The 23336-nt window shown below is 55.8% G+C and overlaps 2 protein-coding genes across 2 annotated transcripts; one reads left to right on the top strand and one right to left on the bottom strand.

The window, feature by feature from the left end:
• Positions 1 to 4810: 4810 nt before the first annotated feature.
• LRRC3C (leucine rich repeat containing 3C) lies at positions 4811 to 5946 on the top strand. The gene has a single exon (XM_068418887.1). The coding sequence runs from the start codon at positions 4811 to 4813 to the stop codon at positions 5594 to 5596; it is 786 nt and encodes a 261-aa protein (XP_068274988.1). The 3' UTR covers positions 5597 to 5946.
• A 7627-nt stretch (positions 5947 to 13573) lies between these two features.
• ZPBP2 (zona pellucida binding protein 2) lies at positions 13574 to 18948 on the bottom strand. The gene is made up of 8 exons (XM_068418932.1): positions 18846 to 18948; positions 18032 to 18112; positions 17435 to 17560; positions 16780 to 16941; positions 16114 to 16332; positions 14886 to 14971; positions 14139 to 14316; positions 13574 to 13671 (listed from the first exon to the last, which is right to left on the bottom strand). The coding sequence occupies exons 1-8, from the start codon at positions 18946 to 18948 to the stop codon at positions 13574 to 13576; spliced, it is 1053 nt and encodes a 350-aa protein (XP_068275033.1).
• Positions 18949 to 23336: the final 4388 nt, after the last annotated feature.

Genomic DNA, 23336 nt, shown 5'->3' with positions numbered 1-23336 from the left:
CGCTGCTCTGCACGGAAGAAATAGAGGTTTCCCCCGGTGCTCCCCGGAGGCGGGGGCCCCTGTGCCAGCATCCCCGGGGGGCTCCCAGGCCGAGCTGGGCATCCTGACCCTGCGTGCGTCCATCTGGCCTTGGCACCAGCTGCGCATCCGTCCCCAGGCCTGAGGCGGCTCTCGGCGGGCGGTTGTGTGCCGGCTGGGCATGGTGAGGGCATGGAGACCCCGCTGGCTGCCAGGGCCAGGGCTGCCGGGGTGCCACGCGCTGGCACCGTGCTGCTGGCAGGGCACCGGGGTTGCTGCCCGCAGCCAGAGCTTCCTGGTGGCTGCTCCTGGAGGGCCTTGGGCATCATGGGACACGTGTGTGCGGTTAAAGCAGCCGTAGGGCCGCCGATCTTGCCCGGCCTCTCCGGGGTGCCCTCGCTGGCAGGGCGAGGAGCGGGGATGCCATGGAGGAGGCGGGGGATCCCCCGGGAGCGGGGGGTGGCGGGCGAGGGGATGCCGGCGTGCGGAGGCGGGGGATCCCGCGGGAGCCGGCCCTGCTTTGCAGGAGCACCACGCACGCACGGCAGGCTCTATTTTTATCCCCGCTCCTGCCTGACTGAGCAGCTCCCTCCGCGCGGTGACATCTAATTTAGCAGCTTCCCCGCACCCCGCTGGCTCCGCACGTGAGGGGGAAGCACAATGCGACAGCTATTTTTAAACGCCCATAAATATTAATCCCTCTCGGTGAAGCAGCAGGCAGCCTCGCGCTGCCGGTGTGAGCGCGGCTCGGGGGGGGCACCCGCTCCCTGGGCTCCCCAGGCTGGGTTCACCCACCCAGGGAACCCCAGCGCCGGGGTTGAGGGGTTCCCTGGGGGGGATCTCGCCCCGTCCGCTGGCCGCAACTGCCTGGACCCGCGTGTCCCCCGTGCTCAGTGGGGCCGTTCCCACACGGATTCCCAGGCCTCGGTCCTGGCCTCCTCCCATGCCAGGGTGCCGGGCTCCCCTGCCGCTCTCCTGGGCTGCTGGTCCCGCTGCCCGGTCGATACCGGCTATATTTAGCACCACGGTGGCAGCAAGAAGCCGGTGCCGGTTATTTTTAGCCATCCCTGCTGCAGCGGGGAAGGGTCTGCGCAGGGTCGTGCTGCACTGCAGGTGCTGGGTTTTGGGGCTGACGGGTGCCGTGTCCCGGCACGTGGGACCCGTGCGGGGCACAGCCCTGGCGCTGCTCCCGCTCCCGGGGTCTCTGCCCGCCGCCCCGGTGACCCACCACCGTGAGCCAGGACTTGCCGAAAGCTCAAGCCCTGGCTGCTGCCTCGGCCCCTTGATTCCCGCAGGCCCCGTCCCGCAGCGTGTGGCTGTGTCATCCAGAGCCAGCCCCACGCTGCCGCAGTCCCAGCACCGCTCCCGCTCCGTGCCCAGCTCCCGGTGGCGCTGGGACTGGTGATGGGCAGCACGGGGCTGCTCCGCTCCCCGGCCAGACAGGGAGACGCCAGCAAAGCTGCCCAAGAGCCCTGACCGTGGCTCCCTGGCTGCCACTTGCCAGGCTCCCGGCCCTGTCCCAGGCCAGTCCTGCCCGGGTGACCCCCAGCCTGGTGCCAGGCTTGTGTCGGGTCCCAGCCCGGTGATGGACACACTGGTTGGACCATCCTGAGCGCGGGCCCTGCCGGCAGCCCCAGAGCCCCTCCGGACCGACAGCTGCCCCGGCGTGTGCCGACCCTCTGCCCCGGCAAACCCCGGGCCTGGCACCGTCCTCTCCACGGGCCCCGGCTGGAGGGCGGGGGGCTCCCGGGGGAGCGCGGGGGGCCCCGGGGAGCGTCTGGCTCCGGCCCTGCCTGGCTGCGCCGCTCCCGTCAGGTTTTGTTCTGCTAATGGAGCCGAGATCCAGGCCAGGCGCCCGCTAACCGCGTTATCCTCCGCTGGCAGCGGGGAGCGGCGGCGCGCAGGGCCGGGCTCCCCCGCCGCGGGGACCGGGGGGCGGCACGGCGGGGGCACGGCCCCGGCCCCGTTGCGCGGGGTCCCGCCGGGCCGAGCCCCGGGGCTGCCGGCTGCGGGGAGCAGCGAGGGGGGCCCGGGGGGCAGCGGGAGCCCTCGCCCCTCTCCGCGGTCCCGGGGGCACCGCGGCCCGGCCCGGCCCGGTAACGGCGGCCGCTCTCCATGGTCCTGAGCCGGCCCCGCCGGCGGCCCGGGGCGGCGGGGAGCCCCGCGGCACCGACCCCCGCCCAGCCCAGCGAGCCCCGGCCCGGGCAGCGCGGGGCTGGGCTGGGCCCCCCCCGGCCCCCCAGGCTCCTGCCCGCCGCGGCTCGGGTTTCCCCGGGTAAGCGATGCCGGTGCGGGGCGGGGGGGCTGCGGGCGGGGGGGGAGCCTGCACCCCTCCGGTGCGGGGGGGGGGGGTCCTGGGGGCGGCGGGGGGCAGAGCCGGGGGTGCAAAGTGCCCGGGGGGGCCGGGGGCGAGGGGCTGCTTCCACGCCGGGACCGGGGTGACGCGGCGAGGCGCGGGGCGCGGTGCCCCCCGGGAGCCGCTGGCACCGGCTGCCCCGGGCTCGGGGGTCCCGGCAGCTCCTCGCCGGGTCTCCCCGGTTGCCCCCCCCCGGGCTGCGATCCCGGGGCAGAGCCTCTCCCGGGGGCGGGTGGCTGGAGGGGACCCCGGTGCGGGGCCGGGGGTGCTCGGCGCTGTACGGCCCCCGCGGCGGGGCGGGCCGGGGGCGGGGAGCCCCGGGGAGGCCCGGGCGGAGGATCCCGCCCACCGGCCCCGCCGCCGCCGCCGGCTCCGGGCCCGCCGCGCTGCGCGGGGCGCGGCCGCTCCGGCCCGGGGCGCGGGGCCGCTCCGCCGCCGCGGGGCCGCGCACGGCAGGTGAGTCCGCACCGGGACCTCCCCCGGCGCCGGGAGCGGGCAGGGCGGGAGGCGGGGGGGTCCCCCCGGTAGCGCCGAGAGGAGCTTCCCCCGGGGAAGCACCGGGGCTTCCCTCGCCCGCAGCGCGCCCGGTGCGGAGCGGGGCCGGGGGGAAGCCCGGGCATCCCCAGCCGCGCTGGGCGCCCGGCGGGTCCCGGCGCCCGCACACTCCGCCGCGGGCCCCCGTCCTGCCCCCCGCACCTCCACCGCCCCCCCCGCGGCCGGTGGCGACCCCCGAGGTCGGGCTGGGGACCCCTGTGTCCTGCTGTGGGCTGGGGACCCCGGTGTCGTGGCAGGGGGCTGGTTGTGCCCATCCTCGCTGCGGTTCGGGGTCTGGGGCACCGTGGCTGGGGACCCTCCAAGTCCCCCGCGGGGCCTTGGAGAGCCACGGACCCCTCGCGGGGACCCCCAGCCCCCTGGGTCCCGCGGATGAAGCACCCCCAGTCCCGGCTCCCCAGCTCCTGGCTCCGTCCGGTGGGTTCCCGGCGGTGCCCGGCTCTGCGCTCGCCCCGGGCAGCGGGAGGGTGGTCCCGAGGGGCCGTGTCTGCCCCACGTTACTTCTGGCAGACCTGGGGGGCTGGTCCCCCCTCCGTGCTGATGTGGGACCGGGGTTCCCGGTGCCCTTCGGCTGCCCTGAATCCTGGTCCCTGCTCGGGGACCTTGAGGAGCCTGGGGGGTGGCAGCACAGGGGTTGGCTCCGTGCTGGTGTGACCTTGGGGTGCTTTGGTGTTACGGTGCCCAGCAGTCAGGGTGCTTGCCCGGGCTGGGGTCCTGGCTGCCCTACCAGGGCCACCCTTGGGTGGGCAGCTCTGCCCCTCACTGGGGAGCCCTGGCCAGCACCCAGATGGGGGTTTGCCAGTGCAAGGGTGCTCCAGGGAGCTGGGGGTGGTGGGACCAGTGGGCAGGCGTGCCCAGGAGGTGCCCGGGTGGCCCAGAAAGGGGCTTTCTGCAGCACAGAGCTTTGCCTGGTGGGGGCCACAGGTGCCCTTTTATGCTGGTGTCTTGACTGCTGGGATGGTGGGGAGAGCTCCGGCATCCTGCCTCGATGGCTGTGCCATCGTGGCCCTGCAGGGACGGTCTGGGGCCCCTGGATGTGGCGGGACCCACAGCTGGGAAAGCCGGGCAGCGCACTCGCTGGGCTCAGACGTGGCCCTTATCTGCTGCCACCACCCTGGGAACTCGCTCCACGCTCAGCTCCAGCGAATTTCCTTTTTCTGTTTTTGTTTCTTTCCTGCTGACGTTTTTCCCCTCCGGAATAAAGGGCTGGATGGGGACCATGGTTACGGGGTGGTGTGGGCAGCCAGGCCCTGCGGCCGGGGTGGCACCGGGCAGGGGACAGCGGTGCCCAGCCCCTTGCCTGCACCGGTCCCCTTGAAAGGGGAAAACACGGCGTGTGCCGGCGTGTGCCCCGGGCGCGGCTGGGGAGCGGAGCTGGGGAGCGGGAACCTGCCCTGCCTCTGCCCACCCGTGTTTTCCATCGCGTTCCCCGGGGGCTGCCGGCAGCGGCTGCTCACGTGGACCGGGGGGTCACCGGCTGCCGCTGCAGGATGTATCGGCCGCCTGCGAGCGAGCGGCCGAACCGCTGGTGACCTTGGCGGGGCGGGAGCTCACCCCCGCCTCTGGCGCAGCCCGAGCCGTCGCCGTTTGTTACAGCCCAGCTGTGGACGTGCCGTCGCTCAGCCCACGGGGGCCTGATCCTGCCACGCAGGAACCCTGTTGATAGCAGGGGATGGGGGGACGCGTGAGCTGTCCCTGTCCCCGTCCCCATCCTGCGGCCGGGGCAGGCGTGATGCTCGCAGCTGGCACAGCGGCGCTTCTGCCTCTTGGCACCTCTGCCCTGACGCTGTCCCCTTGCTGTCTCTGTCCCAGATGCACCAAGTCCAACCGCTGCGGGTGAGAGCCCCCGGGCCGGCGGCCACGTGATTAAGGCAGCGCGGCACCATGCCTGCGGCAGAGCGGGTCCTCCTCCGCTCGGGGACCATGTGGCTGCTCCTGCAGAGCCTCCTCCTCCTCCTGGCCTCCTGCCTCCGCTCCGCTGCCGCGTTCCCCAAGGGCTGCTACCCCTCGGAGGAGGAGGGGCTGAAGACCTTCCGCTGCAGCAACGCTCGGCTGACCGAGGTCCCCAGAGACATTCCCAACGACACCAACAAGCTCTACCTGGACTCCAACCGAATCCCCTTCCTGCCCCGCGACGCCTTCCGGGACCTGCCGCTCCTGCTGGAGCTGGATCTGTCCCACAACGCCATCACCAGCGTCGAGAGCGGGGCTTTCCGGGGCCTGGCAGAGCACCTGCACTTTCTGGACTTGTCTTCCAACAGGCTGGTGTCGGTCAGCAAAGACGCCTTTAGCAACCTGAAGGCCAAGGTCAACCTCTCCAACAACCCCTGGCTGTGTGACTGTCAGCTGCAGGAGCTCATCCGCACGGTGGACCTGGCGGCCGGCTCCTCGGGCGGCATCGTCTGCGGCTCCTCCACGCAGGAGGAGCACGTCGGCAAAGCCTTCCTGCAGGTCATCGCCGACACGGACTTCTGCAACGTGTACAAGAAGACCACGGACATCGCCATGCTGGTCACCATGTTCGGCTGGTTCGCCATGGTGATCTCCTACCTGGTCTACTACGTGCGGCAGAACCAGGAGGACGCCCGGCGGCACCTGGAGTATCTCAAGTCCCTGCCCAGCAAGCAGCGGAGGTCGGAGGAGTCGTCCACCATCAGCACCGTGGTGTGAGGCACCGGCATCCCGCAGGACACGGGGAGCCGCAGAGCCGGGCTCGGCCGCGCCGCAGGCTCGCCACGGCCGCCGGAGCTGCCACCAGCCTCCGTCACCGCACAGAAATGGGCACGGGTTTGTTTTGTTCTCCTCGGGGAAGCAGCGTCCGGCAGCGGGAGCCACGGTCAGCGAGCGCCAGGCTCTGGCGCAGTGAGGGGCGAAGCGGCTGCGGTCGGGGCCGATTGTCGGCGACAAGCACAGAGCGGCTGCGGCGCCCGCCCCAGACACCCCCAGTGTCCCCCCGGCACGTGGCCATTGCTCCGACCGACCCGGACCTTCAGACTTGATTTAAAATTTTCCTCTTTCCCTCGCAGCGATCCCTCGGGGCATTACTGCCATCGGTGGTTAATCCTCCCCGGCTTGCCCTTGGCTGCCCGAGGGATGTTCCCGGCAGCGCGGGGCAGCCTGGGCCTGGCTCCCTGCCTGGCCAGCAGCGGGCAGGGCTGGGCCACGGGGAGGAGCGGTACGGCCATGGGGCCAGCGGCCTGCTGGGTCACCGGCCCCGGGAGGGTCACGGGCTGTGGCCGCAGTGCGGCGGGACCGAAGGGCAGGGCGGGAGGTGGGAAAGGCAAGAGGCAGGTCCGGGGGTGCCCGGCTCCTGCTCTTGAGCTGGATGGTGCCGCTCCAGCTCCCCTCCCAGCCCCACTGCTCCCTGCTCCTTTCCCGGCACCCCCGTCCCAGGCAGAGCGAGGGGCAGGGGGGTCCCTGCTCGGAGACGGGGTGGCTGGGGGGCAACGCCAGCACCTTCCCCTCGGAGCACGTCGGTCCTGTGAGAAGCAAATGGGGATTAAGAAGCAAATGGGAGATGGGGTCCCCCGGGGCTGAGCCCTCCGGGGCCGCCGAGGGATGCGGGTGCTGGTGGAGGGGAACCGAGGGGTCCCGACGGTGGGTCCAGCCCTGCCGGGGTGCCGGGGGGAGCGGGTTTCCCCTTGGTGCTCCCCAGGGACGGCGCAGGTGGGTGTTTGCAGCCGGGCAGCCCCCCTCACCCGCCTGCTCCGCTGTGCCGCCGGAGGGGAGCTCCCACCCCGCACCCGAGGACTCCCCAGGGCTGCGACCGGTCACTGTGACGGGCAGCGGGGATGGAGGGAGCCGCCGCGGCTCCTCCGCCCTCTCCCCACTCCCGTGCCGCTGGCAGGAGCCTGAATCTCCCCTCAAATGCCCCAAAGTCCCTTCTTGACACTTCCAGTATTGGGCTGCACGTTCCTGGTGTGGGTAGAGGTGAGGCCAGAGCGCCGGGGGCCGGCGTGGCTGGGGGTCGGTGCCCACCTTTGGGCGCGCAGGGTCCGAGCGGCAGCTCAGAGCAAAGCCAGAGCAGACCCAGCCTCTTCCAACCGCGTGTTCGGTCCCCGGGAGAGCTGGCTTGGCTGGGTTTGCCCTTTTTTTAAACCAACTGAAGCTAAATTGCCTTAATTCACCAAGAGCACCAACCAAAGCTGCTTAAACATCCTCTGTGCCGGGCCAGACCCGGCTCCAGCTGGGCATTGCTGGGTCCGGCCTTGGACCCTGGTGCAGGCAGCGCGTTTCGGCGAGGGCAGGGCTCCGGCCCTGGGCTGCTGCCCGTCCTCCCGCGCCCCGGTGCCGGTGAGGGCTCCGGTGCCGGCAGGAGCTGTGGGACGGGGCTGGCTGGGAGCGGTGCCCGCGCCCTTCCACAAGTGCCTACTTCCCCAGCGCAGACCAGGGGCTCTGCAACGCACAAGCGCCCCAGCCCCAGCTCCCACCCAGGCGTCCCCCGGCCCCGCAGCCCCACGGCAGCTCCCCCCTTCCATACAACCGGCTGCGGAGAAAAGGGGCTGGGGGGGACCGGACCGAGGCACCGTGAGCAGCTGCACCGCGGCCCCCGGTGCTGCTCCCCCGCAGGCATCCTGGGGTGGCTGGGGGGACACCCGGGACCATCTGACCCAATACGTGTTTTGTTTAAGGGACCTTTTACGTTCTTTATACGACAATAAAGTTGGCTTTTACATTGGAGCCCGTGCCCGCGTGTGCTGCGTGTGTGTCCGCGGGGGCACAGGGCGCTGGTCCCACCGCAGCTGCAGCTTTGGGCGGAGGCGGGTGGCATCCCCTCATGCCAGGGCCACCCCGGTCCGTGGTGACATCCCAGCCGCGAGGGAAGGACGAAGGGTGTCCGCAGCATCGATGTGTTCCCAGAGCCGCGTCCGGCTCTGCCGGGTGCTCCGGGGCTGGCGCTTTCGGAAACACAACACTCGGTCCCCCCGGTAACCCGGCCCTCGCCTGCGGTAAACGAACACCCGGCGGCTCGGCTCAGGTCACCGGTGCTGATCCTGAAGCCGCGTCGTGCCGGGACCCTGTGGGGCGGTTTGTGGGGCACCAGCTCCGCTCCCTGCCCTCCCACCCGCACTGGGCCAGACCTGGGTGTCGCGTGGCACACGGGGCAGGGACCACGGTGGCCGGGAGGGACGAGCCCTCCCCGATGCCCGCGGTCGCCCCAGTCCCCACGAGGGCCACGGCATCCTCAGCAGCCCCGTGCTGGTTCACCAGCACCTTCCCCTGCGCGGTGCGTGCCGAAGCGTGGTGCCGTGGAGGGTGAAACCCGGGACCTAACGAGCAGTGACAGCTCCCGCTCGCGGGGCATCGACCTCGTTTGTCACTCGCCTGCCTCCAGACGCAGCGTGGCACGGCGCGGCCACGACAGCCCGCAGACCCCGGGCTCCCGAGCAGATGGCTGCCGTCCCCCACCCCGGCTCGCTCCCCGGGGACCCTCCTCCCGCGGCCCTGGGAGCAGCTGGGGAGGGCTGGGGGGACGCAGCGGGACGGGCAGCCCCGGCTGCTGTGCCATCGGCGGCGTGAGGCTCCCCGGGGTCCCGCCGGTGTCCCCCCACAGGGCTGGGTAACACCGAGCCCCCCGGGACCAGCCCTGCTCCGGTGCCCACCCCGGCTCTCCGACCCAAGGAGTCATTAGGATGGAAACCACCAGGCTCGTTACAGCCTGCACTAACGAGGACAGGGGAAAGAAGGTGGATTCTGATGGCAGCCCCTGCCATGAGGGAGGTTGGAACAGCCGCTGCCCTGCGAGGGTGTAGGGGGGATAAAATGTATAAGAAACCTTGTAAAAATCTGCACTGAGCTTCGGGAAGGCAGCTCGGTCCGGGACGGGCTGAGCCGTGCTGGATTTGTGCTGTTGGTAACGCTGGATATTTCATCAGGTGTTGCAGGGAATGGGCAAAAGCAGAAATCTGGGATTATGGGAGGATTTCCAGGAGGTGCCTTGGCCGAGCCGTGGCGTCGGAGCCTGCCCGGTGCCTTGAGCGGCTCGTGTCCCACGGAGGGATTTTCCTCCTCTCACCATTCCCTCCCCAGCAGCACGTTGGCCAAGCTCCTGCCGGTGGGTTCGGGGGGCTCAGCGTTGAAGTCAACGCTTTTCTTTCAGTGAGGAAATATAATCACCCACTTTAATGCCGTGTTTCTGGGTCATTCATTTCCCGGTGTTCTGTAGATTTATCTGCTGGGATCAGCAGCAGAATTATCAGCCTGACCTCCCGTACCGTTCCAGCCGATACATCGCTGTTATTATCTTCCAAGGTGCTCTGCCCACCCGCGCCGGGCTGGTTCTTCCTCTCCAGGGTGGGGGAAAATGTGTCACTGGGGCAAGATCTAAGGACCGGGTCCTTAGGATGCAGCGGTGACGGAGGCTCTGCTCCACGCCGGGGGTTTTGCAGCGGTTTGTGTTTTAGAAGCAAGGCAAAGCCACGTTTTTTTCTCAGCCCAGGAACGAAGCGTGTTCAGCATTCGTGGCCCCAGGCCGCATCCTGAACTTGTGACTGATTAGATTTAGCAGAGGGAAGGAAGGACGTCTAATTGTTTAATTTCCACAATTATAAAAATATTTATAAATAATTAGAACTGATGGCAGCAATTACACCGTGATTAAAGCTGGTCTACACTTTATCAACGGCCCTTCAGTTATGGAGCCTTATTTATTTATTTGCACCACAAAAAAAAAAAATCCATTTGCAGTGGCATCGCTGCCAATAATGAATCATCCTTATTCACTGCCTGCAAAGGACTCATTAATCCCATGATGTTGCTGGTTGTGGGGTCGGTGCTGCGCAGAAAACGTGGTCGCTGGACTTGGGCAGGAGGAAACTTAAGTTCAGTGGATGGGAAATCACAGCGGAGCTGGAAATCACACCACCTCCCCCCGGGGGTCTGGTTAAGGGCTGAGCGTCCCAGCCGGGCGCACGCTCCCTTCCTGACTCGCCCTTAATTCTCCCTCCTGTCCCTCAGGCATCGCTGAGCCGAGGGATCATTTCTCTGATCACTTTTCTTTCAAGGCAAGGTTGTGCCTGTTAATAAAAATGAGGGACCTGCAAAGCTTCCTCTGTCAGAGGGAAATTTCCTTCCAGGAGCTTTTCCTGCCTCGGTGGGAGACGTGGGGCCGTCGGCACCGTGGGCTGGGGCTGGTGCTCGTGTCCGTCCCGTCCTCCGTGGGAGCGTCGCCGGGCTGGGGGCTGCGGCACCCACCACCCGCCCACGGCCTCGCTCCAGCCCAGGATTTAGGTGCCAGGAAGCAGCACAAGCCCCTTTTTTGTTTTTTTTTTTTTTTTCCCCAGTTCCAGTTCAGCAGAGCACTTGAAAATACGTGTAATTTTATAGAAACGATTGGTCCCAGCGAGGAATTCACAGCAGCTGCTGCACCTAAACAGGCTTTGCCTTTCCCACAAGGCTCCCTCGGCTCCCGGCCGTTGGCTTTGGCTCAGAACAGGCGATGCTCTTCGAGCGCGACGTCCCAGCCCTCCTCCTGCCCCTGCGAGATCACGGCCACACGTGGGGCTTCAGTTCTGCTAACACATGTCCTCGCTGAGGCCCCGTGCCACCCAGCCCAGAGCAGCATCCCGGGATGTCCCCATGCCACCCAGCCCAGAGCAGCATCCCGGGATGTCCCCATGCCACCCAGCCCAGAGTGCCTGCAGTATCAGCTGGGGCTTCTTGTGGACAAAATGACACCCCCAGCTCCTGGCCAGGCTTCATTTTCAAGCCACTTTCCATGGGGTGGCTCTCGGACCAGGACCTTGGGGGAGCTCCCGGGGGCCGGCTCAGCAGGGGCTGCCCCCTGGTGCTTCCTTGGCTCAGCCCCCCTGTCCCAGGTGTGATGAGTTTCTGGGACAAGCCACTCCCAGGGCACCTGGTCCTGCTCCTCCCACCCCACCACCCTGCTCCTTATAACCTGCTGGGCAGGCTGAGGGTCTCTGGGATGGTGAAGTGAGCTGGGGGCTGTTATGTGTCACACTGGTGTCTTGGGTAGCCCAGTGACTTGGTCAACTTCTGTTGACTTAAATTTTGAGGAACAGCTTGTTTGTGGGTTACTGGAGATGCTGCAGCTCAGGGGTTACAAGGCAACCTTCCCACCAGCATGGAGATATCCCCGTCACCCCAGTGGATGTGGTCCTGTAACTGGCAAGCTGGTGTGGCAGCTCTGTGGTGAGTGCTGTAACATGTGTTTGTTAGGGGGTTTCTCAAGTGGTTTGGTCCAGGCTGGGAAAAGGCAGCTCTGATGTTAAAACAATGGGCTGAGGCTTCCAGGTGGCAGATTATTGTTATTTGTGGATGTTTAAAAGTGTTTGTGTGCTGCTGGTCTGCAGCCTGAGAGGAGGGCTGGGCTACCAGAGGTCTGTGTGGAGAGGGGGGCAGGAAGTTTTAAGTTCTAAATTTATTATTTGTGAGAATTCATCCCTACTCTTGAGGAGTTGTAATTATCCTTTGTGGAAAGTGAGACTGGAGCTGCGTGGTTCCAGCAGTGCTTTAGGGGGCTGAGCCTTGCAGGGGCAACCAGGGGCTCCCCTGTGGTGCCCAGAGCATCGGCCTCAGCCCACGTTTCCAGGAGGAAGGTGTGTAAAACCAGAGTGGAGCTAAAAAAAGAGGATTTAAAGTGGTGAGGAAGGTGCTCAGCTCCAGCTGGATGGGGAGAACTCCCAGAGGAAGGGTCAGAGCGAAGCCATTTCACATCAGTTTTTCATGAAAGTCTCTCCAGAATTAACGACATGCTCCTCTGCATTGCGATACTGAAATATTTCACCTATTTTTCTACTTTTAAGACCCACTGAAAAACTTGAGGCGCTTCCTGTACCTCCAGTTTTCAGAAGGAGGGAGTAAGCGTTCGTGGTGACTCGCTTGTCATTGCACTTAGTACCTCCTGACTGCTTTTTACCCCATAATAACTCACGCATGTGGCATTTCTCTGTGGTGAAATAGGCCAAGGGATGCAGGCAGCAGTCGCCGAGCCCGTCTGCTTAATCTGTATAAGCCTGAGCCGTGCACACAGTGTCCAGTTGGCAGCTAAGATAATCAGCCTACAGGCAGTTTAAATGCTCGTTACAGTACATTTTATTCGTCAGTATTTAATAAGTAATGATTCTGAAGAGCTCGGAGCGTGGTCTGTGCCCGCACCATCTCCTGCTGTGTTCCTGTCAAAGTGGATAAGTTAAACTGGGTTGAATCTGGTCGATTTTTGGATGAATACCCACCAAGGAATTTCTAGATGCCATAAGAAGTCGCGGTTATCGAGTGGGAGGTGCTCTTTTGCTTGACTTAGTCCTGTGTAGTGCAAAAAAGAAAGGAGTGGCTCTGTGCCGGGAAGCTGGGCACAGCTTTCCACGGCTGTGTGGGTGCAGGGTCCCCTTTGCTCGAGCCGTGGGGGGCTACATCACCATGGCACAAGCAGCTGTGCTTCACGAGGGGAAGGAGGGGAAGAGTTTGCTTGTGTCCCTTGACGAAGGGAGCCTGGAAGCAGCAGCTCCTGGCAGGGAACAGCTTACAAAGCTTAAATACAACTTTTAAAAGCCTGTGCTCTGGTAGCTCCGCTGCTCTGCACTGGGCAGAAGTCAGGGTTACTCATGAAGCTCTTGGAAGTAGTAAAATAACCTTTACTAGTAGTGCTTTATGAGCAAAATGATGGATTGCTGCGGATCCAGCAGCTAACCTTCAAAAGCAGCTCAGGGTAAGCCTTTTCTGGAAGGAAACCTTTCCCATTAGCTCAGTGCTTTGGCAATTTGTATCTTGACTTGTTACTCATCCGGTGAACTTGAGGGGAATTTACAGCTGGTGTAAGAGGATCATCTGCTCACACAGCACAGCACCTGGGGCCGGCAGAACTCTGCCACGGGGATTTGGTGCAGCTGAAGGGAAAGATGCAGCAGCAAGCAGGGGGAGGAGGCTCTGCAGCCTCTCCACTTCCCCCCTGGGACATACCTGCTGCTTTCTGGGGAGCAGCAGACAAGAGAACCATGAAAGCTGGGTCCTCGATTCTCCTCCCTGTTGGGTTGGAGAATTTGTTATTAACCCTCTCTCTTCTCTTGGAGACATGATTTCACTTTCAGCTCTGCTGGTGTCTGCTCCTCAGCAGAGCACCCGCAGGTGGGTGTCTGTTAACTAGTGCGCTGTATGGTTGAGCACAGACCAGGCTGGAATGCTTCAGACACAGAAAGAAGCAGGGAAATACAAAGGGGAGGGCATTTAATGCTTCTAAATCATGAAGATTAAACACTTCTATTAATATGTGCTAGAAATTGCTCATAGAAATCCTGGCATCTGTCCTTATGGCCCATAATTTCTCCACAACTACCTGCCATCTTTCCCCGAATTGTTTATAGCTCCTTTACATCCTCTGAGCAAGCTGCAGCACGAAGCTGTGGCCTGTCTGGTGTCACCACCAAGAAACAGACTCTCTGCACTAACAGACACGTGACAAACGTCCTTTTTTTTATTGAATTACTTTACCTTGCATGAACACTCCATTTTGTGCATCGTTTTTACAGTCTAAGTGGTCCCTGAATACAGAAAATCTAGGGGTGCAGGAATGATGATGTTTTGTGATTGTTCAAAAATGAACGTAGGTTTCCAGCTAGAAATGAAAAGATCACAAAACCAACAACGCTTTCGCAGCTGCTCTTTGGTTTTCCAGTTGCTGTCGTCTGTTTATTAGCAAGATCTTGCGCCGTACTTTCTGACTTGAGGCCACGTACAAATCTGGCAAGTCACTTCGTTGTTAGGACTGTAAGTTCCAGGATCACAAACCACTGTGAAGAGAAGAGTGAGCGTTTCAGGCAGGGCTGGGACCATCACACCATGGGCCTTCCCATTGCTGTGAGATCTCCTCCTTGCTGGGCCTGCCCCTCGCTCAACACCCCAAACTCAGAAGGCAAAAGAACTTTTAAAACAGCTGAGTGTTTTCTAGCAGCACTGCCATTAAGGTAATTGTTTCTTACTTGCTCTATATCCTGAGCATAGTCACTCACCAGTGACCTGGAAGGAAAAAAAAACACTTCACTGCTTCCACTTACTCTATCTGGAAATAGTTACAGCTACAAGCGCACTAAAACGCTGCCAGCTTGTTTTCTGTTTTTTATTTTTAAAATCTGTGGTGTGTCTTTCCAAAGATGAATGGAAATATTGCTTTTGACACTGATAATTACCAAATACTCTTTAGAGAAACCCGTGATCAGAGCTAATAAGTTATATTTAAATGAATGTATTTTATATTTACCACAGCAACTCGCGCAGTTCTTGTGGGTGATATCGTTTTTCCCAAAACCTGGTCGACAACTGTCAATGCGAGTGACTGAGAAGCTGTTGTCCACGTAGTGTATTGCAGGAACAGTTTGAAATTCATGCTTCAAAGCATATGTCTGCTTACTGAAAAACTCCCCAATTCGATCTCTTGCCTAAAAGTCAGAAACATTGGAAGAATAAAAAATAGTCAGTTGTTTTTTTAATTTCAAGATATCAGTAAATACTTTACAGTCCTGATTCCCACACACAGTGACCTGTCACCTTAACTGGGAGTCGTCCTTTGGCTTCAGGGGGCCTGGGGACAGACCCAGGACACAACCTGATAGTGTGTATTAACATTAAGAAGCCAGAGAACAGATTTTAGAAATCAGCTACAGTAGATTTACTTTAAATTGTATTCCATTTACCAATCAAAGACTTAGTTTAGAGAGCTGAAAGTTCATATATGAATATAAAAATGTTTATCATTCTTTATTCTTAGAGGTAAATATAAAGGAAATAACCCTGACATTTATTTTTAAAAAATGTTTGGACCAATTTGACTTTTAAAACAGTTTTCCATCCTGAACTGAATTATTTTAAATCCATGAATCGTCATTTACAATGATATTAATCCCATAAAATCTGGGTGAAGCTGGATTACTACCAGTCAAATCTGCAGATGCTAAGGCAGAAATCTGGGTTAAATACACAGAAGACCCAAGGGTGGCTGACACAGAACCTTTTGAACTCTCATGTTTGTTGCATCTTCACAATCATAAGGAACCTGGTGGCAAACTTCTTCCCATCCTGGTGCAAAAGGAGTGACTATGGGTGGAAAAAAAAATACATGTGTTGAATATATTACAATGAACTCAAATACCTCATGCAGGTATCTTCAGGTTCATGTCAGAAAACATTCAGATAAAATGCATTACTGCTTTTAGCATCTTACAGTGCTCACTTCATCCTATCATACTCTAATTTTGCCTGTGATTTGTGAAGAAGGGTGATTTTTATTTCACCCCTCACTGCTTGCAGTCAAGGTCGTGTTTTGAAGCAGTTTTTTTGACTGGATGTGTTTGAATGATGAAAAATGAGTGACTGATAACAGGGGAAAGAAACAGGTTCAGTCCTGGTGGTTTCTAGTCAGTGACTTAAATCACTTTGGTAAGAGTCAGAGGTCAAACAATAACATAATGTGGGGAAAATTATGCTAAGATGACAGGAAGAATGGAACCAAATCCTCACACAGTACCCTCAGGTTACAGAAAGGGCTGAAGTTTTATATGTGTTTTATGGGTTCTCAGCTGGTTCTGAATAATTCTTGACTTAACTGAGGGGAAAATGGCCACAAAACTGTTCCACAACCTGTTGGATGGTTCCTCTTGGTGCATGAGAATAGATATGGGAGAGAATGTGGTCAAAGTATTAATGAATAACTTCCTTTCCTCAGTGATAAACCACCTCTAAATTAGGGCAGCCGTTGGGGTTGATTTAACCTGTGTACAAGGCAATGCAGCCCCATCAGTATTGCTGTTAGGGAACTGCGAGGCTCTTGCTTTAAACCTCTGTGCAGATTCCTAGAATCAAGCAAAACCACAGAGGTCACAAATTTATTAAAAAATAATGAAAACCCAATATGATCACCTTCCTTTTACAATTACATTAGTGAAAAAACCATGGCATCTTCTCAGCTATCTCCTTTCAGCAATCCTCTCCGACTGCACACCTTGAAGTGACATTTCTTGCTGAGGTTGTAAGTACAATACTACAAATTCAACATATAAACTGCATTTTAGCTCCATCTGTGGGCTAGTAAGAAAAAATACAGGGGCTCCAAAAGAAAGCAGGGAAATAACAGCTGAAGGTGTGCTTGACTTTAATGTATGTCAGATGTTGTTTGTAGGACTCTGGGGTTGTTTATAAAAACAAACGATCCCTCCCAAACAAACACTGAGATCTGTTACCTTGAAAGCTAACGAACAGTTCCTGCAGGAGGCCTTGTGTTGGAGTCTTGATGGAATGGCATTTGTAGGATGGCTCTATGATGTGACAGGTCAGATCAGAGACGATGGTATTTAAGATTTTCTTTAGTTCCTCAAAGAAGTGGTCGTTAGCTGCCAGCTCGCATTCCGTTGTAGCAAAGCGAACAAATACCTGATATGCGTGGTCAGCTTCCCTGTATGCTTTAAGAAAATAGTTACTGTGATTTCTGTGTAATCATAGATGGAATCTTATACAGAACCTTATCATCTGTATCAGTGTACTTTGTATCTGAAACATGGGCTCTTATTCAAAAGTAAACAAATAAATAAAGCTTACTCATTAACCATAACAGAACAAATTTGTCCTTGCCAGGGCTGACTCAAATAGCAAGAGACATGTTAGCTTGAAATGTGCAGGAATTTATGTGCTTATGTTCCAAGGCGCTGCTCCCAAATATTAAAACAAAAAAGGGGGCAAATGGTAAAATAAGACAGAACTAGCAAAGTTGTGTAATTTATTTTCTATTATGGGATAAAATGTTAACGACTTATTTTTTTAATCAAGCCTTGCAATAAACACACCCCTCACAAAGCCACCAAACTACAAAGGCCATGTGCATTAGCTTACTAGTAAGTCGGCAATCTTACCGTATACCATAAATTTATGTGTCTCAAACATTTCTCTTTCTTCTTGTGTCGTAGTTTCTATGATTTTGTGAGAAAGGGTGCAAGTGTAGGCTCCAGACATAGACTCCTTAAACCCCATCACCATCAGCTTTCCTGTTTTGGTAAGATTCACATACGTTCGCCCTAGAAGAGACACAGGAAATACTTGATTGCTGGAAATGTTCCGTTTCTGATGCTCTGAAACAGTCTGAAATTTATGACCTTTAGGATTTATTGCAAGTTTCCTTCTGTCTTGAGCATTTGAAAATTTTAGAGGGAGAAGAGAAACAGTCTAATGTCAGAGCTCGTGGAAAAATGTGACAAAGGCCCAAGTGACTATCTGGACCCGCCATCCTGTTGCAGGGTGGCATTAACAGAAACAAGGAAAAGATGTGATTTCATGTACAGTAATCCACTTGGCCATTTGTGGTTGACTTTTCCCCCTCATAAATAAAAAACAGAAAATATTTCTCTCTCTCTGCATATTTTCCTGATTGCCTCCCCACCCTCTGAGGCAGTGGCTGTTTCTCAGTTTGGGAACAAGTGCTGTGCCAAGCCTGTTCTGTTAGTGACCGGGGAAAAAACGGCCAAGGTGGGCAGAGTGGAAAGCATTTAGAGTCCAAACAAGGTGACTAACCTTCTAAATTTCTTCCATCTGGGCCAATCCAGAAATACCTGGGATCTATGACTTCTTCTCGAGAACGAACCAAATCCATACATACCAGAAACGGGCTATTTGTAAACACCTTAACATACACGTTAACTGCAATACAAGAGAATGAGGTAAATTATGTGAGATCCTTCTATTGAATTAAATTACCAAAATACTCAGCTCAGAAATATATTTAGTGTAATGCAAAATTTATCTTTCATGTTTGGACTTGAAAAATGTAAGGTTAATCTTTTATCTCCATTTGCCTTTATTAATGTCATGGAACTGTCCACAGCGTGGCTGGTGCTGACTGTGTGTAGGAGCCACTTCAGTCCCACACAGATCACCTTGCAGGGTCACAAAAAGCACCTGATTTTGAGCCTTTTTCTGAGTGGGACCCTCATTTAGATATTAAATTTTCAGATCGTGCTCTCAGGATCATGTTCTGGAGTCTCCAGCACCGTGCTTAGCTAAGCGTGGTTGTGTCGCTTCCATGTGTAGTGGTGTCTATATAATGATTGCTGTACTTAAAACTCTATTTTAAAAGTCTAGTAAGACCTAAAAAAAAAAAGACAAGTTTACCTTCATGTTTGGTATCGCCATAAACAGAATTCTCTTCTATTAAATCAACAGAATATTGCTCTTCCTTAGGTACAGCTCTCACTGTAGGGAAAAGGACTTAGAATGTTAGAGAGAAATATAAATGTGTGACTGTTAACCTTTTGTTTTCTCCCAGTGAGTTTCTGTCTCTTGCCTTACTTTTTCTTTCTCCCCACACCCTTTTCTCAAAAACAAGGGCTCCTGCTTGGTGCTGACTCGCCAGTTTTTGTTGCTTTAGTGCCCAGGTTGCAAAGCTGACTTTGTATAGCAGGTTCCAACCTAGCTGAGCCTTCCTCTCTACAAAAAGGCAATAAAATAGACACAAAATGTAACTGGAAAGCTAAGGCTCTTCACAATGACCCCAAGGAGAACCAGGATGGGTGCAACACAGTGACTGTGGGAGGGTATTGAGTCTTCAAGCCTTCGCCTTTCGGGAAACAGTGGGCAGATGTTTAGGCATGGAGGGTTTCTGTTATGAGAACCCCTGGGAGATGTGAAAATCGTCACATGTGCTGTTTTCTGATGCTTCTTCAGGCTGTGGTGGCAGACTAGGGCGGCCCTGTCTGACCACTGCGTCAAGAGAAGGGCACTGCTGGGATCCACACCGTCCCATCTAGCGGGGGCTTTATCTTCACCTGCTGAAGGAAGGTCCAGCACAGCACAACCGTTCTCTGCAGCGGCCATGCCCCAAGCAGAGGGCTGCCCCTGCCCCGGCCTGAGCCCCACAGCTGCCCTCTGAGGGCACCTCTGAGGAGGGTGCCCATTACTGCAGCCCTGCTGCTCCTGCCCTTGGTACCTCCAGCTGGGGCGCCCAGGCCTGCCGCCACCACTGCTGTCACCACCATCATCCCCAGCAGGCCGCCCGGAGGGGAGCACGGCCTCCTGCCGCATCCCGCCATGCCACCGCCCCCATGCCAACGGCCATTGTGTGCTGCCAACCGCCGTTGCCATGTGTGTTAACGCCCCCGGGCGTGCGCCCGGTGCTTCCCGCCCTTTCCTCCCCTCAGCCCCGGTGGGGTGCAGCCTCCCCACCTCCTCGCTCCGCCGCCTTTCTTCTTCCTCACCCACACCCTGTGCTTTTTAAAAAATCTTTTTATTATTTTGTTTTATTTTGCTTCACAGGCCCACGAGGTCTGCAGGCCGCTTGGCTAGTGAAGGGCGGCCCTGCTCTGCAGGTGCCAGCCGCTCCCCTCGGGCTCCTGCCTCAGCCCCATGCTTGAGAGAAACTACCCCGTTGCCCTTCCACAGTGCGGAGTGACATTTATTTTCGACTCTAGGGTGGTGTTTCCAGCTGTGTGGGCAAGAGTAGGAAACTGCGGGGGGAGGAGGGAATAGGTTGGGGCTGTGGTCGGCCTGCCCGGTGCGCTGAACCACGGGGCCTGGCCTCTCCCGCCCCGCGTTTCGAGGTAACGGCAAGCTTTGCGTGCCAGGGTGTTCTTCAGCTGCAGGTTTCTGGAGCGAGTCATTATGGGACACGTACTTTCAGCTTAAAAACAAAAAACATTCCTGCCGCCTGCTGTGAGAAAGACTGAAAATAAGAGCTGGGCATATCCTGTTGGCTCAAAAACAGAGCTGAGGGCCACATTATTACTCAAGTACTCAGTGGTTTTTCAGCCAGTTACATGTTTTGGAAGACTTGCTTATGACTTAAAAGTAGAAATATTTTGTTTCTAGAGTGAGTGTTATAAAAATACTCAGGAAACACAGCTGAAAAGGGAGAGGAGGGTACTTGCATCTGACCACACTGCACATCATGAGACACTAAAGGTCAAGGACTGTGGGCAAGCCTCTGGTAATTAGTTAAATCATATTTATCATACAGCCCCAGACCATGCAAGTGTCCAGAAATGATGTAATAGCATTTGCATAACAAATATGGAACCAGCCAACACAGGAATGATAGTTATTTTTGTAGATAGATGTGAAAGTGTTAATTCAATGCTTCCATGTAAGAAAAGCATGTAAGTGACAAGTTTTCTTTAACAGAGCATACAAAAAAGTGGAAAAAGAAGGTATCAAATTATTGATGGAAAATGCTTTTACTCAAGCCTGGTGGCATTTTAAAGTAGTGTCCCTCTCATTTCATGTCTTGCAAAACTCATTGCTCTACTAAATGTGTGCCCTGCCTCATTATTTCACTTCTCTCTCTTTGCAGGGAAGCAGCCATGCTTTCTTCTTCCTTAGACCAAGATACTCTCGAGTGGTTGGTTAAGGTATAAGAACTATGTCAGGGTTTTCATTTTTAATTTCCTTGAGCTGCTGAGCAGCTCATAATTAGGACCACCGCAAAAGATCCAGCGTTCCCATGTGTCAAACATTTTCAGTTTTACTCAAAGTTAACATTTCACGCTTACGCTGTATAGGCAAAATGATTCAGTTTTTAACGTGTCTGCTATAAACTAGTCACACTTCAGTCTGCACATCCTCTGCTCCTAAGGATGTTTGCAGCCTATTGTCATGTCACTGTCCTTTGCAGCCCATCGGTCCCCAGCTTGTTAATTATTATAAAATAGTATCTTAACTATAAAGTTTTGTCTGCAGTTTTGAATCTTTATAAACTTAGGCTCCTGGTCTGTGTCTTTAGTCAAATGACTCATTCCTTTGCAAGTCTATAATATTTCTAAGTTACAGACTGATAAATTGTCATCAGATTTGTAAGATCAGAGGGGGGGAAGCTGGTTATTGTTAAGAACAGGGTAATGAGGATTTAATAGGACAAAATGTGAAGTCATTTATTTATGAATTACTAGGTATTTTTGCTAACAGCTAGAAGCTCTGCCAGTAGGAAATGATAGAGGAAAAAAAATTATTGTCAACTTGATCATGGTGTGAGTAGATATTAAAAAGGCAAATATTTTATCTTAGGAAATATGTAGAGAGATTTCCAGGAGTACAGGGTCATGTGAATGACTTGTGCAGAGCTCTGGAGAGCTGTTACCTGGGATACAGAACACAAGTTTTGCCTCTGATCTGTAAGGTGGGTGATCTAAAGCGGGAATAACGCAAAGGAGGGCCACGAGGAATGTAGCGGCAGTTTTTATAGGAGGGCAGACCCAGGCTCTTTTGATTTCTGCACTTGAAATAAAAGCAGAGAGAAGACACGATTGATTTATCTGATAGTAAATGTGAGGGAGAGTAAAGATTTAAATTAGAGAACAAATCTGGCAGTAAGAGAAAAGGGCTGTGAATGATCCTGGGATGGAAAACAGAAAGGGGTTTCTGATCATCACACAGTGGGTTCCTGGGTTTCCTTAAAGTTCCCAGGAGCAAGAAACCTTCCTAATTATTAAATGGTTCTAGAAGGGGAATACAGGATTGTCTGGAATAGCAGAGAATTGGGCTTGATTATCCCAGATATCTCTTAACTTTTATTTCCAGAATCTTTTTCAAAGTGATGGAAAAGCATCAATTTAAGAAGCAGTCGTTGACACTACACAAAGTAAGTAGGAGAATCATGTTTCCATGTTGTCTTGTTACCACGCACCTGAGCCATGGTAATTTGCACTTGTGTCTTTGGTTTTATGTCCAAGTGATCAGGCTGGATCACAATTTCATTTGCCACTTCATTAAATTCTAGATTCTCAAGTTGCATGAGCATTATTACTGATTTCTGGACCCCTTTAAGGAAAACGTATGTAGTAAAGGAAGAAAAATGCATTAAGCCTCCATCAGTCGTCTTAGGTACTAACCCTAATGTACTAACCCTAACCCAAAACATTCATTTCTCTGTTTTAAAATACAGCTGAGTTGCAGGGCCAAAAAACCCAACTCAAAAGCACAATGTGATGAAATAAGTATAAACCTGTGATAAACAGATGCAACAATAACCCCAAGGGTCCAGAAGTGCACCTGCCCTGGTCGTGCTGAAGATCATCAGCGAGCCTCCTGTCTGCAGCAGCTTGGTTTGTTGTCTTCCTTTTTCTCTCTCAGCTATCTCTCTGGCTCATCAGAGTTGGAAGCTGCAAACATGAACTCTGTTGATGTCAAAGCACGCCAGGTACGGACTGTTCTGCACTGGTTGTTCTGTGCTGATCTGAGATCTAGGCCAGCTATCATCTTCTTGGGCCTTTTCTTGGTAAACAGCTCTGGGCTTTGGGTGAAGCTAAATGCCATGACTAGTGCTTAGCTTGCACATAAAGCCAAGGCTGCGTTGGTCTGGCACAACTCGTGCTTCCTCATGAATCATAGAAGGGTTTGGGTCAGAAGGGACCCGTAAAGGTCACCTCGTGCCACCCCCCTGCTGTGGGCAGGGACACCCTGCACTAGGTCGGGTCACGCAAAGCCCCATCTGAGCCCTGTGTGGAGTGAGTCTCCTTTCAGCCTTCTGTCTTACATGTACAAAAATTACCATTTAATAATCCCCTGAGTACTATGAGTGAAATTAATCTTTGCTTTAATTTATTAAATGATCTTGTAACTTGATTTTCTTCTAAATAGCAATGCTATTTTGTTAAGAAAAACACCTAACTTAAGTTTACTCTTATCTCAGTCATTCAACTTTAATGTACAGTCTGAGGAGCGTGATCTGTTAACAAATAATGCCAAGAAAGCAGCATTTGTTTAAGAGTTGAGGCTGCCTTGCCATGTTTACACGATGTGTAAACAGAGCCAGGGCAGATCGCACACAAAGGAAATTAAGCGTGTGGAAAAGAAGCTGCTCTTTCATGTGTGTGGGCATCGCAGCGCACAATTGCCACACCAGTTCTAACGAAGGCTCGGGCGGCTGGGCTCTGCAGCGTAACATAAAATGAGTCAGAAGTCTGCCAACGCAAAAGAGCTCCGTGTCGCCCTGCTAAACTCTCCGTATGAATAGCTGCTGTCCCTTGAGTGACCTAACCCAAGTCAGCGCAGGCGGCTTTCCCGCGCTATTTTGGGTGTTAGCGCTTGCTGCAGGCTTTGAAGGTGAAGGGCTCCCTGCGATGCCAAGCAGCATTTCTGACTGGCTGCCCGTAGTGGGGCACGGATCCGTGTGTCTTGCTGGTGACCCTCCTGCAGAATGGCTGCCCACCTGGCTGTACTGGAGACAGGGCATGCTTCTGGTCAGATACGCTTGCCAGTGGAGATGTGGGTTGAGGGGAACTGCTGAGGGATCTGTGCGATCACCTGGCTGCCTTGGCCCTGAGCATGGGGGCCTGTCTAATCCCTCAGGGTAGGGTCACTCCTCTTGGGTTAGTTTATTGCTCCTGGAACTGCCCCCCCCCGCCTTGGTCCCAGTCCTGATGGTGTCCCTGCCTAAGGACCTGCCATGGCTCCTTTACCTGTGGAGCCATCTCTGATGCTGGGGAGA

Source organism: Nyctibius grandis, chromosome 26 (assembly GCF_013368605.1).
Source record: "Nyctibius grandis isolate bNycGra1 chromosome 26, bNycGra1.pri, whole genome shotgun sequence".
Taxonomy (NCBI): domain Eukaryota; kingdom Metazoa; phylum Chordata; class Aves; order Nyctibiiformes; family Nyctibiidae; genus Nyctibius; species Nyctibius grandis.
This window is presented reverse-complemented; position numbering and strand designations above follow the sequence as displayed.

Bases quoted from the DNA above. Each gene is read 5' to 3' on its own strand.
- LRRC3C (XM_068418887.1), top strand. From the start codon at position 4,811: ATGCCTGCGGCAGAGCGGGTCCTCCTCCGCTCGGGGACCATGTGGCTG.
- ZPBP2 (XM_068418932.1), bottom strand. From the start codon at position 18,948: ATGGCGGGATGCGGCAGGAGGCCGTGCTCCCCTCCGGGCGGCCTGCTG. The intron at 14,972-16,113 runs GTAACAGATCTC...TTCCACCCATAG, and splicing joins ACTGTTCGTTAGCTTTCAAG to TCACTCCTTTTGCACCAGGA. The intron at 13,672-14,138 runs GTAAATATAAAA...TTCTCTTCACAG, and splicing joins GAACTGCGCGAGTTGCTGTG to TGGTTTGTGATCCTGGAACT.